The sequence below is a fragment of the Aristolochia californica genome, unplaced genomic scaffold (assembly GCF_029961685.1).
Source record: "Aristolochia californica isolate CCGP_79_NKW_82.1479 unplaced genomic scaffold, dmAriCali1.0.hap1 SCAF_7, whole genome shotgun sequence".
NCBI lineage: Eukaryota > Viridiplantae > Streptophyta > Magnoliopsida > Piperales > Aristolochiaceae > Aristolochia > Aristolochia californica.
The window spans coordinates 8,003,627-8,019,964 of record NW_027182268.1 but is presented as its reverse complement, the minus strand read 5'-3'; the positions used below and the strand labels follow the sequence as shown (position 1 = coordinate 8,019,964).

The following is a 16,338-nucleotide window of genomic DNA, read 5'->3' as shown; positions in this document are numbered from 1 at the left end:
CAAGACTTGTTACTAGTCTAACATAACATAATTGGGTTGAGTTCCATATGCATAAAAAAAAGTTTTGTTTTGGTGAACAACAATTTAATTATTATGGTTGTTTTATGGACCACAATATTATATTTAGGAAGAGGAAGAGTTCCATAGGAATAAGAAAAAGACACATGAAGAAAGAACAAGCTCTGATCACACCAGATAGAGTTTTTTTTTTACAATTTTGCAGTTAGGACATGATTTTTGTCTACACAATTGATTCAAAGAGCATGTTATCATAATTTTAATTCTTTCAAGTTATTGAAAAAATAAAAAAACAGCACCAAGTCACAATAAAAGCTGCAGAAAAAAGGTAAAAACTAATCATTGCATTTTGGATAAAATAAGTCCACTACCAGATAAAATATAATTAATATGGACACAATCTATATGAACAGAGATCAATATAAGTAGTGAACTAGCAAAAGTAGATGTGCATTGTACATTGAAAATGTTGATAATCCACATATTGTGACTAGAAGAAGGGTTTTGAGACTTTGTCCACAGGAAAATCGTATAGGATACCAAATGTAAGACAACATATGAATGACGACTGTACAGAATGCAATGCCGAGCAAAGGATGAATGATCCTTTTCAGCTTAACAGATTCTTAAGAGAGAACAAAAATTTTATGCATTTAAAACCAATACTGCTGATAGCAATATAGATTGAAATTGGAAGTTCAAAGTTTAGGCCTGTGAGTAATAAGATAATAATCAACTACATGGTCTGCTAAATTCTCTTCGTGCTTAAAAAAAACCACATGATAGAAAACGATACGAGATAAACTTATTGATTGAGGAAAAAAGGTAAAAAAATGATTAAAATGATGTATTTAACTTTATCTGGAACATATACAATGAACCCCAGAGTTCTGTCAACCAAAGGCTAACTAGACTACAGACGATAAAAATGAAAAAAAAAATCAACACCGAAATTGCAAAGGAAGAAAACGTATAGAAGATAAAAATGAAAAACAAAAATCAACTCTGAAATTGCTGAGGAAGAAAACATACAGATGATAAAAATGAAAAAAAATAAAATCAACACTTACAAAAATAGAAAGTGTTCGCCGTTCGGGGATATCTCCAAAACCTTTCAAAGAATGAAGAATCACTGCTTAAACGAAATGAGATTTAGAGATTTTATAGGGTTAGGTCGGCGACGCAAAAAAAAAAACATTAAATAAAAATCTTACCTCCCATTGGATCGTGGCTTTCGTTCATCGGCAAGGAAGAACTTCGGATGAAGAAATCGAAGAGGAAGAAGATAGAATATGAAGAAATCGCAGAGGAAGACGAAAAAATCGAAGTCTTTGACAGAGATTGAAGAATCGAAGAGGGAGAGGGAGAACGAGGGATTTGAAGACCAAAATCCCCCGTTTCCCATGAATACCCGCCGACAGACAGTGATTTTTGCGAGAAAATCATGCTGAAACGGCATGGAAATGGCAGAGAAGCATGGGTTCCAGACGGGGTAGGACGGAAGGGAAGAGACGGGACTCTCTGTCCCGAAAAAATTTTTAGAGCTCCCCTGATTCCTGAATCGCCGCTCGTTAAAACGAGCCGGTTCGCGAGCCAACGAGCCGAACCTGGCTCTGCTCGGGTTTGGCTCGTTAATATAAACGAACCTATTTCTGAGCTCGAGCTCGATATAAAACTAATCGAACTGAGCCGAACTCGAGCGGCTCGCGAACCGGCTCGGTTCGAAGCCACCCCTATGCATAACCCCTTCCATTTATGTATTAAATATGGATTAAATCAGGTACTAAGTACCTAACCTGACTTATAATAAGTTGAATTAGATGTTAAATATCTGAGCTAATTAATAATTTGGCCAGATTCAAACCTGGGTTAATTACTCAAAATAGTTTGAATCAGGCTGAACCTCTCTCGAGTCAATATATATATATATTTGAACTACAACCAAATTGAAGTTGACAACCGTTTTTCTTCACATGTTTAATTCCTAATTAAGCAAATTTGGGTTAAATCCGTAGCAATTAAGGTTTAGAAAGAGCTGAAGAGGAGAATCTAATTGAATAGTCTGCCCTACAAACATTACTGCCGCCCATTGGTTATGAGCCCATCCGACATCTAGACCTCTACCCAATAAATGGACAGCTGTAAGTCCTACAAAAAAGGAAAACATAGGAAGGGCCCATGGATACAGTGTTTCGTACTTTTCGAAGCAATGTTGGTACCACTTCAATGATATTTGGCTCCTACCCTCGAATAAATGATGTTACTCAATAAATTCCATGGTCCACTAAGGACAAGGCACAAAAGAAAAATGGGCCCCCTTAGAGTTAACAAGAAACCCAAACTTGACAAGGCACAAGCTAACCCTTGTGTGAACATGGAGTAGAGGTGGGTATCCCTATCGGATTAATTTGCCCAAAATCTAAAATGTTCACTAAATCATTCGATTGAGTTTTAGACCGGTGTAACATAATGTTACTTGCAAATTTGAGACATGTCCATATCCATGGAGTACATAGGAGCCTCACATGGTGCATAATTTCCACTCCTTTGGTCACTTCCATTCTGATTAGGGAAGTTGATTTGATAGTTCACAATAACACTTGATCGAACCCATGTAGTAATTAGGTTAAAATTTGAGATTGGAGTCCATGTGGGTGCACTTAGGAATTATTTTCTTCATCAATAAACTCGCATCTTTCTACTCATTTGATCTATGTGAAACTATTCTTTATCGATCATCTCTATTGACTACTTATGAACTAAAAAGTTAAAAAAAAAAAGTGACATGGACTATTCGATCTAATCCAACTAAGAAAATTAGAAAATGGGTATACTTGATATACATGTACTTAAGTCAATATTTCATTTTTCTTACAATTTCGATATCCATGTTTTGTTCCCTCTTCTTTTCCAATGTTCTAGCAAAAAAGGTAACAATGACAAAATAAATAAATGGATTGGGACAAGAGGAAAGCATGTGAGAAGAAAAATTAGAAAAAGAAGCTTTATATTTGGATATAATGGAACGAGATAGAGGATATATGCATTTTAGTTAGCTTAACTTGGTTCATTGTTCGTTTTTCGTATGAATTGCATTTTACATGTATTAACTTAAATATTTTTATAAAAAGGGTTAATTTCTCTCACTCGGCTGAAAATATAGCAAATTACTCTTCTCCATAATCAAAATTGTGACTTATATTCCCCACTTGACACAAAATTTATCGTAAAATATAATTTGTAATTTTTCGAGGGAAGTGCAAAAATTAACCAATTCCAATTTTTTTTTAAGATAAACACTGATGTAACAATTAGATTGTCCCTATGTCAAAAAAAAAAAAAAAGGTTGAATAAACAAATATGAAGTTGATTGATATTTACTACCACTAAGGTATTGTTATTGAGAAGCCCAAATGATCTCATTTTGTGATTTGATATTCCCACCACTACAGAGACCTAGTCTGAATTGTCAAAGTAATGTTAATAGATGGAAAGACGATGGAAACAAATACTGGGTATATCACCAATTACTTGTGGCATTCAAGTCTCAAAGGGGGCAGAAAGTACTTAGTCACAATGGCATCACGAGGTGGGTTGGGTTGGTGAGAAACAAAGGCCATTATCCATCGTTATCCCCTCCCTAACCCACATCTTCATCTCTCTTCAGTCCCCATCACCTCCATTACCATAATCACCCACTGGAAATCATGGGTTCTCTCACATATCTTTGGCTCCCCATTGAGACATGACTAAGTGCCCCTAAATCCCACCCAAACGATGCTTATAATTAGGTAAACCTACCCATAAAACCGATGAAAACTACAACATTTTACGCTTTGTTCGAATGATTAAGCCATCAATGGTGGGTTTCGAGGTTAGGTTAATAGGCCAATGATTAACGATGAAAAGCTCTCGGTTTGATGGCTCTTGCTTCGGTTATTAGCGAAGGCTAATTCCAATTTATTTGTGTGGTTAATTAGTCTGGTGTATAAAAACAAGTTTTGGGTTTAAAATGATCAAATGAAGGAACATATCAGGCCTGGTTTCCAGGTTTTTGTTAGACTGGGAGTAACCGACGTTTTTGGATTTTGGCCTGAAGATGGAAGTAGTGTGGGTATTATTGCTGGTTGAGAATTGGAAGCATTGCCTGGATAGTAATTCTGAAGCTAGCTTTGAAAGCACTGGTTAGGAAATATGGATGGAACCTTCTGTCACATTATCTCCTCTGGTATAACAAGTGAAAATGAAAGAAACTGCTTCCCATGAATATTTAGTTGATAAATGCAGTTTTTTATGTCTATCTTGCACCAAATGAGACCCATAAACATGCTTGGAGATGAACATTTATTCTCATTACTAATATCAAGTCTAGGCCTTTCTTTAGACACATTTTTTAAGGTCCTAGTTGATGAAAAAAAGTTCTGACCTTATAAAAATCTTTGGGCACTTCTTTGAAGTGTAAAAAACTTCATTGAAGTCATGAAGTGAATCTTAACAAAACTGAAAGAAAACTAAGAAATCAGGGACAAATTTTCTTAAGCTGATGATCAACAACTACTTTAGGAGACTAAGAAAGTTAAAAGTGATTAAATTGAAAAATTATCCATTAAGTTGAATTCCTTTTAATTCCTTTTGTAGTAGTACCATATGATAAATATGGTATTTGCTCTTTAGTTAGCCAAAACCATTCAAGCTAGGAGCATTTTGCAAAGACCCCTTATAGGGTATTTGATCATAGAATGTAGTCCTCTAAAAGTACTTTTTATGGGTAGAAGAAAGCTGCAACCATCTCCCCTTGCATGCCACATATAGAGCAGTGCCTTCCTCCAGACCCTAGGTTTATTGAGACCTTGTCTCAGAAAGTGACGTCAATCAAAGTTGTTCATTCAAGGGAACCCACATCAATAATGGATCATGATTGGAAGAGTACACCGGTAAGAAATCTGAGAGGTTTTCTCTGGTGGCACATCTGAAGTTTGAACCAGTAGCAGACAATAGCTAATGGTGGCACATCTGAAGTTTGAACCAGTAGCAGACAATAGCTAATGGTGGCACATCTGAAGTTTGAACCAGTAGCAGACAATAGCTATTCTCCGAAAACCAGAGGTGGGTGTTATGGTATGTTATATTTTAAAGTTGTTCCGCCTATTTGGAAATTCAAGATGTCTCAGGTGTATCTAAATGAGACGTCATGGGTGATGCCGATCACCTATCACTAATTTACATAGAAGGATGTATTGTTTAGCTACTTAAGAATCAGAGAGTCAGGAAATGAAAGAAATAAACACAAAGATAAAGATAATAATAAAAATAATGATAGAGATAAATATAAATAGTAATTGAATTAGAGCCATAATCAAATTGTAGAATTGTAATCATTTATTGTCTCTATTATAGTTTACATCTTATCAATAATAATCACAATAATATTATTCTTTATTCTTATATTCTACACGGTATCAGAGTTCTCAATCGATTAATCAGAACTAGTCTACCGTCGCTAGAAATCTTTATCGGAAGCAACATCCGTCGCTGCAGCCCACTGCTGCCACGCCCACCTGGTGCTTTTCTCTTCACTTCTTTGTGCAATCAGGCTAGAGATATTTTTGAAAAAAAAAAAACTGCCACCGACCTTCGCCATTGCTACTGCCCCTGCCTCTACCGTCATCGCTTCGCTCAACGTCCTCTTCACCGTCACCCCACTGCCGCCACAATCACCTTTGACGCTCTCCTCGCTGTCACCGTCGACCGCCCCCAGCCAGTCGGCGCCGCACAGAATCCCCATGATCTCCCCGCTCTTCCTTCTCTCTTCACTGGTCGTCGATTTCCAAGCAAAATCGGTCGACCCCGCTGTTGCCACCGCTGCCTCTACCACTGCCACTTCGCCCAACGTCTTCGTCCTCGTCCATCGTTACTATCATTTTCGCCGCCGTCGTTCATCTGTCATCGCCAACAAATTTCATGCAATGAAAAGCTCATCTCTCCAGCCACTGTCTCCAAAATCGCTCTCCTGACGTTGTCGCCTGATGTCCTCATCACTGACGCCCCGCTGCCACATCCTGTTGCTGACGCACATCGCCTTCTCTATCGCCCGTCGGCAACCGCAATTACAGTCATCACTCTCCTCTCCGTCACCGTCGTTCGCCTCCAGCCAGTTGGCACCGCCCAGAGTTCTTCCCCACGACGCGTCTCAGTAGAACCGAAATACCTAAGTTGAGGGGGAAAATAATTTTCCCCCTCGACACCCCGTCTCGCTCATGCGACTTTTTTTATTAAAAAAAAACTCACTAAAGAACCTCTTCATCCTAATCGGACGATGCAATTCTGTCCGCCCCAACCACTACCACTACTGCTGCTCTTCCACCTCCCTTCCTTCGAAAGATGCGATTTTGTCCGCCCCAACTGTTGATCTTCCACCAAACGATGTGATTCCATCCACCCTAGCCGTTGCCTTTCCATCGGACAATGCGATTCCGTCTACCACAACCGCTTCTAGTGCCACTGCTCTTCCTCCGAACGATGCGATTCTGTCTGCCCCAACCGCTGATCTTCCACCAGACAATGCGATTCCGTTCGCCTCAGCTGCTGCCCTTACACTGGACGATGCGATTCCGTCCGTCCCAGTCGCCTCCAGTACCCTACTCTTCCCAGCCGTTGCTCTTCTCCACCACTGCTCTTCTCAGCCATTACCAGTGCCGTTGTTCTCTCCAAACCACTTCTGAGAACATGCCTACTCTTTTTGAAGATCAAGATTGGATTCTCCTCTCGAAGCTCCATCTTGCGGGGGTAGGATAGAGATAAACATAAAGATAAAGATAATAATAAAGATAATGATAGAGATAAAGATAACTAGTGATTGAATTAGAGATATACTCAAATTGTAAAATTGTAATCATCTATTATCTTTGTTGTAACTCTATAAATAGTTTACACCCGATAAATAATAATCATGATAATATTATTCTTTATTCTTATATTCTACACCAAACACTGATTCTACAAATGGTTTCAACGTTTCTTTAAAGCTTCCATCTGAAGATTGTTGCTCTGGTCCAACACCCAAAGTTGACCTAACAGACTAAATGCTAATGCAAATCACTAGCAATTTTTCTCCATTATTGATTCATTGGCAGGTCTTCATCTGCTGTAACATTTCAGCTTGCATGGTGCATGCTTAAGCGCCTGCATGAGCTTAAATGCCTCAGCTGAGGTTAAAAAGGACCAGGAAACCTTCTGGTCAGTTCAGATGCATTAATTGAAGAGAATATTTCATCATCCTGTGACGACCAAAAGCACTCTCTTCTCCTTGAGCTAGCGGATCAAGTGCCGGGAATATTTCCTCAGGATAGAACCCACAGAAACAGTCATCAAAACCAGCGTTTAAAGTTAGTCTAAACGAAGGGTTTTTCTGGATTAAGGTGGGCTCTCCTGCCGTTCTCTTTATCCTCTCCTTAAGAAGCACAATGATGCCCGACTTAGCTAAGAGCACAGCCTTGAATGATTCCAAACCCATGAGAGGCTACCCCTTAAACAGGGATTAAGCGTCGGTTTATGTGTAAAAGGGTGACTAGACAAGCCATGTTGGTATCAAATCAAGGACCCCAGTTGGGGACCATGGTGAATTTAGGTCTGCAGTCCCTTAGCTGGTCATTCTATAACAAACCAATCAAAGGTTAGGAGCAAAAGCGAGGCTTTTCCATCTTTCTGAAGTCATCCACTAATTACGAAAGAACTCGCTTTCTTATGCCTTAATGAGGTGTGTGTGCAGTTGAACGATCAATTCCAACGACCGTTCTGATGCGTATAGGCCCAAGGGCAATGAGAAACGGAGAGATGGGTCATGTGCCCTTGAGCCTTTCTGAGTGTCTCGAGCTATAAATATGCAGATTAGGGTTTCTGGGCTCTTCGATGCCTGCAGGCAGCGACTTCTTCCTTACCCTTCCCCTACCTTCGTCCGGGGAAGTCCTTCCCCTACCTGAGGTGAAACTCTATTGAAGCAGACCCAACTGGGAAAAACTAGGGTTTTGCAGCTGGTAGTACTAGTACTGCTGCCATGAAGAAGAACCATCAGAGACAGAGGAATGAAGAGGGGCCCCAACGCAGCTCTGCAGCTTCTCCTTACCATGGCAAAGGAAGGGCTGTCAGGTACGGGGAGTGCCAGAAGAACCATGCAGCAAAGATAGGAGGGTTTGCTGTGGATGGCTGTAGGGAGTTCATGGCGAGCCTCGGTGCCTGCGGTGAGCTCAAATGTGCCGCCTGTGGCTGCCACAGAAACTTCCACCGCAGGGAGATTGAGGTGGAGGACTGCTGTGAGTGTTCTTCCCCTAGCACTAATGGCAAGTAGGGAGAGAGAGAGGAGATGGGAGTCTTGATTGCTTGTTTTGCTCCTAACTGTAAATTATTTATATTAAACTTTTGCTTGTATTGCTTGCTTTTGATTTTCAATTTTCAGTATGGAGGTCTATTGCTTCGAGACTCTTCTTTTTTACTATCTTGGTATTTGTATGGGGGTGATCAGAGTGTTGTTTGATTTGAGCAAAGACCTGCTTCTTCATAAGCTGGTTGTTTAAAAATTAATTACTACCAATATGGGGTTTCAAGAGATGATCACTGCACATGTCTGTGTTTGTTTGTCATTTATTTACTTCATGATTATATTCCAGATTCTACAGCAATGACTCCAAGGGCGCCAGACTTTAGTATCATATTATCTTCAAATTCCACTCATAAGCCCCTTGAAAGAGAGGTTTCCACATATACAATCTTAAAAAAGATAATTACTTTCTGTTTAGTTTACTTGATCATCGTCATCACCAATTTTAAACTGGAAGAAAGATTAATTATCAACTATAATCAAGAAAGAGCTCAAAGGTCATCTTTGCCAGTTAGAATATAAAAGAGGTGCACCCAATTTTAGTTCATGTTAATCCACCCAGATGGAGACCTAATCTTAGTTCATGTTGATCAATGTTATTTGCACCCAATTTTTAGAAGGTTTTTTCTTTCAAGCTGTCTCTCCTTCTTCTAAATGCTTCCAGTTTCCTCTGTTCAAATTTCAGAAATTAACCTTCCATCGACTCCAAGGACCTGAAGCTGAATAAGTGACCCAAATCCGTATCATCTCTCCTGCTTGTCTCTGCAGATCCTTTACATAGTCTTCTTGGAGGATAACCATCAAGCAATTAGTGCAAGTCACGGGATGGTGTGCACTTTTTGCTCCACGTTAGGCACTTTTGTTCCTCAGTCGAGCCTGGCTTGGACAAATAATCAAGCACTGAATGCAATTCACAGGAAGGTATGCACCTTTTGCCCAACGTTAGGCACTTTTGTTCCTCACCCGAGCCTCGCCAAAATACACAGATTCAGCTAACATCGACTGAGGAGAGCTTCAGAATCGTTTTTTTAAACCAGTTCTGGGCAGATTTTAAGTGTGCTTTGCTGCTGCACTTACTGAAATGCAACAAGTTCAGCGAAGACATGGAAGTACGATACCCGACTGGAAATGCTTTATCCTGCATGGGTGAAGCCAAACCATGTTAAAGAGATAAGACGAAAGCCTTCCATGGACTGGGACGGGTGCCTAACTAAACAAGAACAAGAAGAAACCGAACTCTTGTAAAAGCTACAATCAAGTTGGCCAAAAGGTACTTTACGTTGCATTTTTTCAGCAAGTATCAGCAGGATATTTGAGCTTCTTGCCTCTTGGTTAGATGCTTTAAGCAATGGTTGTGGCTTGAAGAATGTGGCATATCGATTATTATGGGCATGTTAGAGTGAAAGAAAGCTAAGTTTTAAGTTCAAATTGTAGCAGAATAAGTTTCAATTCTTACTTGGTTTTTCTGCATGCAAGTTTCAAGTTTTGGTTACTTTAATGGAGGAAAAATCACTGCACAAAACTGGGTTTTTAAGTTCAAATTGTAGCAGTACAAGTTTTCTTGCTTGGGACTTCTGCATACAAGTTTGATCAAGTTGGTTACTTTAATGGCGGAAAGATTACTGCAGGCAGATCATACCGAGACGCGCTTTATTTTCCTTATGTGGGTGCTTCTACAAGAACTTATAAAACAGGAAATGTACTGAGTGCTCCACTGGTTTTCTTCAGACGTAACTGAAAAGAACAAAAATGATTTAAATTCTTTCATATAGAAGAGAATGAAGAGCTTCCATGTCATGCATGATTGCATTCCACTTCTTTTTCTCATCAATGGGAAAATGAAGAAAATACTAATCTTCCTTTTCTCTTCACGGCGGAAGTTCATCTTCTTCCATCGAACTGCCATTTTAATCTCTAATTGATTCTTACCCTCTTTCCATGACCCTCATTCTAAACTTCTTAACTCGATCATTTGCATTCGACAGCTAACATAGTACGAAAAGACAACATAGTAGCAAGTCCCTTCTAAATAATGAAGGGATTTGTCTCGGAGAGATATATGTTTCAAAACTGAACTATCTCCTATTGTGAAGATAATAATACATTGATCACCAAGTGCTCATCATTTTGGTTAACACGTTATAGTAACACTTTTTAAGTTTGGGTTACATGTTACATCATAACATTGTGTTTCTTCGATATTTCAAACCTCGATTATGATTCAATAGGATGGAGCTACCGAAAATAGAAAATCCTAACACCATTCCAGTTTGAACTTAGGTCCATAGCTCATAAGTCGAATTATATCCTTCCCTCTTGCGAAAACGTCGGGCTTATTACTCATTACTACGGTTGGAAAGGAGTACAAAAAGTATGGTTATAAATAAGTAATAATTGGTAAATATAATTTTAATTATACATTGTCTTCTAAATCATTATTAAACTAAGAATATATCCCAACAATTACAATTACAATAACATGAGTAGCTGAATCAAAGTATCTCTCTACTTATCTATCAATCTATCTGTCTATCTATCTATCTATATATATATGTTACAACTTTGGGCATGTGCGCTCACGCCTGCGAGCGAAGCACGGGTGCCACTATTACTATAAGGAGCCAAGAGGCATGTGCACATGGCAGCAAGTGGGCCAAAACTAGCAAGAACGGGGCTCGCGTTGGCTTGTTGCTAATAGAGATCGAACAACTATGTTGCCCCCACTTGCTTCATATTCTATTGAAACTCTTTCCCCTACCCCGGCAACTCACTCTTTGCCAATGAAGTCCTCCCACATCTTGACCGCATCCTATGAGGTGGTAGAATAGATAATAAGATAAGTTCGAAGGTTTGGGAAATAAAACATACAAGCATACAAAATTTAAAATTTTTTTAAAAATTAAATAAAAATATTAGACCTAATACTAAAAAAAGCAATATTATTTTAACCACCTAATTGTCAATTAAGAATACTATAAGAGAGATATTAATTATTAAATCCAAAGACATGTTTTATAATTGTGCAATCCAAGTTATGTTACATGTATATGTTTTATTTAACTTATTTTCTTTGTCAAAACAAGTGTTGTCATGGACTAGTAATTATTTTAAGCCTTAATGAAATCTTTCATATATTTAATATTATTATTTAAAATAAAATAACAAGTATATGTTTAGGTTTATGCCTTCTCTACAAGTATATGTTAGATGTTCCATTTGCAAGATTGGTTCTATAAATAGGACTCATCCAAATCCTCCTCCTCCTTCAACTCACTGCTATATCTTCTACCTTAATCTAGGCCCTGATTAGTTCACTAAACCTTCCTTTTCCTCATTTTATAATATATATTCCTTGTCTAATCACATTTCGTCAACTGCTAAATCAAATGTGGGTGAAAACCCATTTTTCTCTTCTGTCTTCTCAGCATCTGTGGACTGGAGTTCAAAGTCAAGGGAATAGAGGGCTGGGGAGAGGTCACGTGGACGGTGGAGATTCACTGAGGCAGGTCACCTAATTTCACTTCGGTTTTACCACCTTCCTTGATTAGTTGTGATACGAAACCACCCATGAAAGTAGAAGAACAAAATTTTGTTATTAATTGTAAATATTTAAATAAAGTGGGGGAAAAAGGATAATATATTTAATCACTTTTATTAAATTTATTTAATCCTACAATAAAATATTTAAATTTTATATCTTTAAAATGTTTAAAAAATCAGATTAAAAAAATTCAAAACCTTAAAAATATAAAAAGAATATTATCTTTCCATGTACTGCTTTTCAGGAACAGCTTTCTGTCGGAAAACAGTTAAACCCCTTTTACCCTTTTTTTTTTTTTCCCTAAAAATTACTCGTTTTTTAAAATATTACCTTCTAACCGTTTTTGGTTAAATTATTCACTAATCATACTTCAAGAGAGTGTTTAAGCGCGGGAAAGCGTTTCTCATGATTGATACTTACTAAAAAAGGAAAGAAACCGAAAAAAGAGAAATAAAAATAAAAGAGGGAGAAAGTGTCGGAGAGGCGGAGGGAACATTGAATGGGGGCAGAGTTATTTCACGATTTCTCCCAACAACCAAAAGAACAAACAATTAATTCTTACCAACTAACAAATGTAAAGATTAAGCTACCGTCGTCTTTCGTTTAAAGTCTAATAAAAATCGCTTCCTCAGCAAGAAATTTACAGACAATCTGATCTCTCTTCCACAGCAAGAAAGAAAATCTGTGCCCGCGGAAGAATTTGATTCGAATTTGTTGGGGTAACAGCAGCCGACGATACAGATTAATGGGTCTTAAATATTTAATGATTTGGATGACCGTCTGTGGAAAGAAAAATCGATTTAGAGCGGCAATTATGTTTGAAATTTAATCAGGAGATGATGTGTTTAATGACTGGTTCTAGGAAGAAGACAGCAGGGAGACGGGAAACATCCAAGAGCAGCCACCGAGGGAAGGGAACAAAGTATATTAACTGGAAATCCGAGAAGGAATGAACCTCGCATAAGTGCACGAATCTAATCGGAAAAGATAAACCCCACTATATTTAATTTTTCTCTACGTATTATCGCGACATGATTGATGTCCTTCGTCTTGCTTTCTCTGTGCTCTTTTTCTTCTTTTCTTTTCTGTCACCAAAATGGGTGTTTGCTGGTGATTATGCGTCCAGGATGCCGCAGAAGCAACTGGGAAATGTGTTGTGTAAAGTAAACATCTTCGAATCGCCCTAAACCATTCTTAAAACGAATAACAAATAAATACAAAATCCAACCGAGACGATTCTCTTTCAATCACAGAGTGGGTGGTTTACTGGTTTTAGCTTCCTTCAGTTTCTTCTGTAGCTGCTAATGCTGCTGCTGCGGCTACTTTTTCGATTCATCCACCCAAATGCAACGGCTAGATAGACAACAATATTGCAGAACCAGACAGTGAAAACATCTGTAATGAACAAAAACTTATAATGATAAAGATGGATTATCCAGAACGTTAAATTTAATCCACAAAATAGAACTGGAAAGAGCACTCCAGTTTAAATATTTTCTCATCGTTCACTTCATCGGAAGGTGCAGGGAACAACAGAAGAAGAAAGAAAGAAAAAAAATGGGATGAAAAAGAAAAAAAACAGAAAAAGAAAAGACAAAGAGGAAAAAAAATAACATTTGAGACTTCTCAAGAAGAAGAAGACGACCCATTAAAGAGATGGCTACCATTGGTCTTGTGGTCAATGCCGCCGTTGTGGTTGCTGTTGGTGTTGTGGTTGTCACTGTTCTCGTTGTGGTTATTGTTATCGGTGTTGTTGTTGTTGTTCTCGTTGTTCTCACTGCTACTGTTCATGGCTAAAGCGTCTTTCTTGACGAAGTTGTGCTTATTATTATGCATCCAAACCTTCAAAACCCCCTTGGCTACTCCAATCTCGTTGCAGAACTCCTCCACGATGCTCTCGTCCTGCTTCTGCATCTTCCACCCCAATTTCTCCGCGAAGAGGAGCATCCGCTCCTTCTGATCGCGGCTGAATTTGGTGCGGAAGCGCTTGCGTGCGATGGGGGTGGAGTGGTGGGGTGGACCCGCGAGGCCGGAGCTGAGCGCGAGCAGCATTTGGGGCGCGGAGGGGAAGTAGGAGGCGGAGATGGGGGGTGGCGGCGGCGGTGGGGAGGCGGAGCTGGAGCTACGGCGCTTGGGTGTGACGTCGCCGTTGACAACGTCGTCGCTGCCAGCGCTGTTACCGGCGTCGTCGTCCCGGCGGTGGAAGTTGCGGTGGCACCCGCAGGCAGCGCACTTGAGGGATGTGGGGTCGGAAGGGGAGGAGAGCGGGGAGGGCATGAACTCGCCGCATCCGTCGAGGGCGTGCCCACCGAGGGAGGCCGCGTGGTTCTTGAGGCACTCCCGGTAGAGTGACGGGGGAGGGGACGCCGGGGGTAGTGGCTTGAGCGGGTGGTGCCGCTTGAGCGCGCCGTTGGAGAAGGCCAACGCTTCGCCAGCGCTGGAAAGCTTCTGTTTGGGGGTCTCTGGTTGCTGCTTGGCTGCTAAATCCATGCCGGGGACGACTGCAACATTTAGGGTTTTCCTTCTCAGCAGGGAGGTGGCCTTCTAAGTTTAGGGTTCCCGGTCGCCATGACTGTAACAAAAACGGTCGGAAGGTGGAGAGCAGCAGCAGCAGTAGCAGAAGGGATCGCCAGATGGGTGGTGAAAGCTGAGAAGAGAGAGAGAGAGAGAGAGTGTAGCTTTGAAAAGACTGAAATGAAGAGATGAGGCTTGATGGAGAGAGAAGACCTCAAAAGATAAAAAGAGTTAGAGAGAGATAAAAAAGAGATATTTATCAACAATAGCCTCCACTTTCTCTCTCTGGCCCTCTCTCTGAACTCTAGCTTTCTCTCTCTAAGATGCCAAGTCTACTGTGTGCGTGCTTGGACTGTAGGTTGACAAGTGTGGTTTCGTAACCACACGTTTTAACCACGAGTTTAATCCATGGTTAAATTTCTAACCCACTTCGGGTTAACCATGGATTAAACTCGCAAATATCTCTTCAACTTTTTTCTTCTCGTCCCTAAGTTTTCCATAAATACCAACTCGGTAACTCACTTTTTCATATTATATCCTATACTGACTAATACAAGCTAATATACTAATTATGTGCCAAAATGTTTAATAAGTGTTGGATTTTGAGGTCTCTTATACGTATCAAGTATCCGATAATGTCCATCCCCCTAGTTTTAATCACAGCTGAAGAAATGAAACCGAGTTGACTCGGTCTTTTGTCCTTGCTACGGAGTTCCAACTCGTCAAGTCAAGGAACATTGACTCATTAAATCCCCGAGGTAAAACCAAAAAGGGCGACGCGGCGTTATTTTGTAACTTCACACTAGGTTTACCCGTCTTGTCAGTTTAACCGTACGTAAACGGGTAGCGAAGCGCTTCAGGGTGGTCTTTTTTTATTTGACGAAAATAGCCTCTTGAAAAGCAATTATACTGTCCTTGTCACTCCTCGAGGAATCTTGGTCAAGATCGACGGATGATATCGTTCTCATCGACGGATTGGATCAACTGGGAAGAAGTAAAAACTTTCCGTGGAGGTTCTTCGCATTTATGAAACGTGGCGTCTAGGGAATTAGCAGCGAGAGGCGACGTGGAGATAAATTATGAGGCCAATGCATTTTCAGTCTTCACACGCCATGCCACCGGCCAAACCTGTTGAATTGAAAACTATTCAACTTTTTTTCCTTTTTTAATAAATAAAATAAAATGAAATATTACAAAAAATTTAAAGATTATCAATAAAATTCTAGAGTTTAATTTATAATTAACTTATCTAATTATTTTTATTCTCCATCCACTCATTTACTTTGTCTTGTTTTATAAATATAAAAAATTTAAATTAATTTAATTTTAATTGACTTATAAAATTATAAAAATATATATACATATATATATATATAAATTATTTAATTTAATATGAGCACATATTTATGCATGAATGTCTTAGTGAAAAAAAAAATAGTTATTATAATCAAACAATTAATTAGTGATAGGATAAAATGTGATGGCTACTTCATTTGGTCACTTTCCACATGCTCCTTGGAGTGCAAGTAAGCCTTTAAGTGTTGATGAATTTGTCCTTGTATTATGTTTCCTACCATGTTCCAATTACATGAAGTGGGGTCTATTTTGTGGTTAACACCTAGCATCCTATGTTGTACCCCCATGATTGAACTAGGAATATTGCCACCAAGGGCACATACACAACTTTTATGTGCCCCTTTCTCCCTTTCTCTAATACACATTCTATAGAACTTCGAGAATAGTTCAAGTCCCTGTAGAAAAATAAATTAATAAAATAATTATTTTTTTAGGTAAAATCTCCTCTAATTATCATTCAATTTCTATTAAAATATTTCAAAAAAAAACTCTCTTTTTTAGGCCCTTTTGATTTTCTACCTAACAAAATAAATTA

At 39.1% G+C, this 16,338-nt stretch overlaps 2 protein-coding genes across 2 annotated transcripts; one reads left to right on the top strand and one right to left on the bottom strand.

Annotated features, from left to right (window-relative positions):
• The first annotated feature begins 7,916 nt into the window (after window positions 1-7,916).
• LOC137936064 (mini zinc finger protein 2-like) lies at window positions 7,917-8,618 on the top strand. The gene has a single exon (XM_068780589.1). The coding sequence runs from the start codon at window positions 8,072-8,074 to the stop codon at window positions 8,360-8,362; it is 291 nt and encodes a 96-aa protein (XP_068636690.1). The 5' UTR covers window positions 7,917-8,071; the 3' UTR covers window positions 8,363-8,618.
• A 4,746-nt stretch (window positions 8,619-13,364) lies between these two features.
• LOC137936062 (zinc-finger homeodomain protein 11-like) lies at window positions 13,365-14,661 on the bottom strand. The gene has a single exon (XM_068780588.1). It carries the CDS (start codon window positions 14,421-14,423, stop codon window positions 13,560-13,562), a length of 864 nt encoding a protein of 287 aa, XP_068636689.1. The 5' UTR covers window positions 14,424-14,661; the 3' UTR covers window positions 13,365-13,559.
• Between the last annotated feature and the right edge of the window lie 1,677 nt (window positions 14,662-16,338).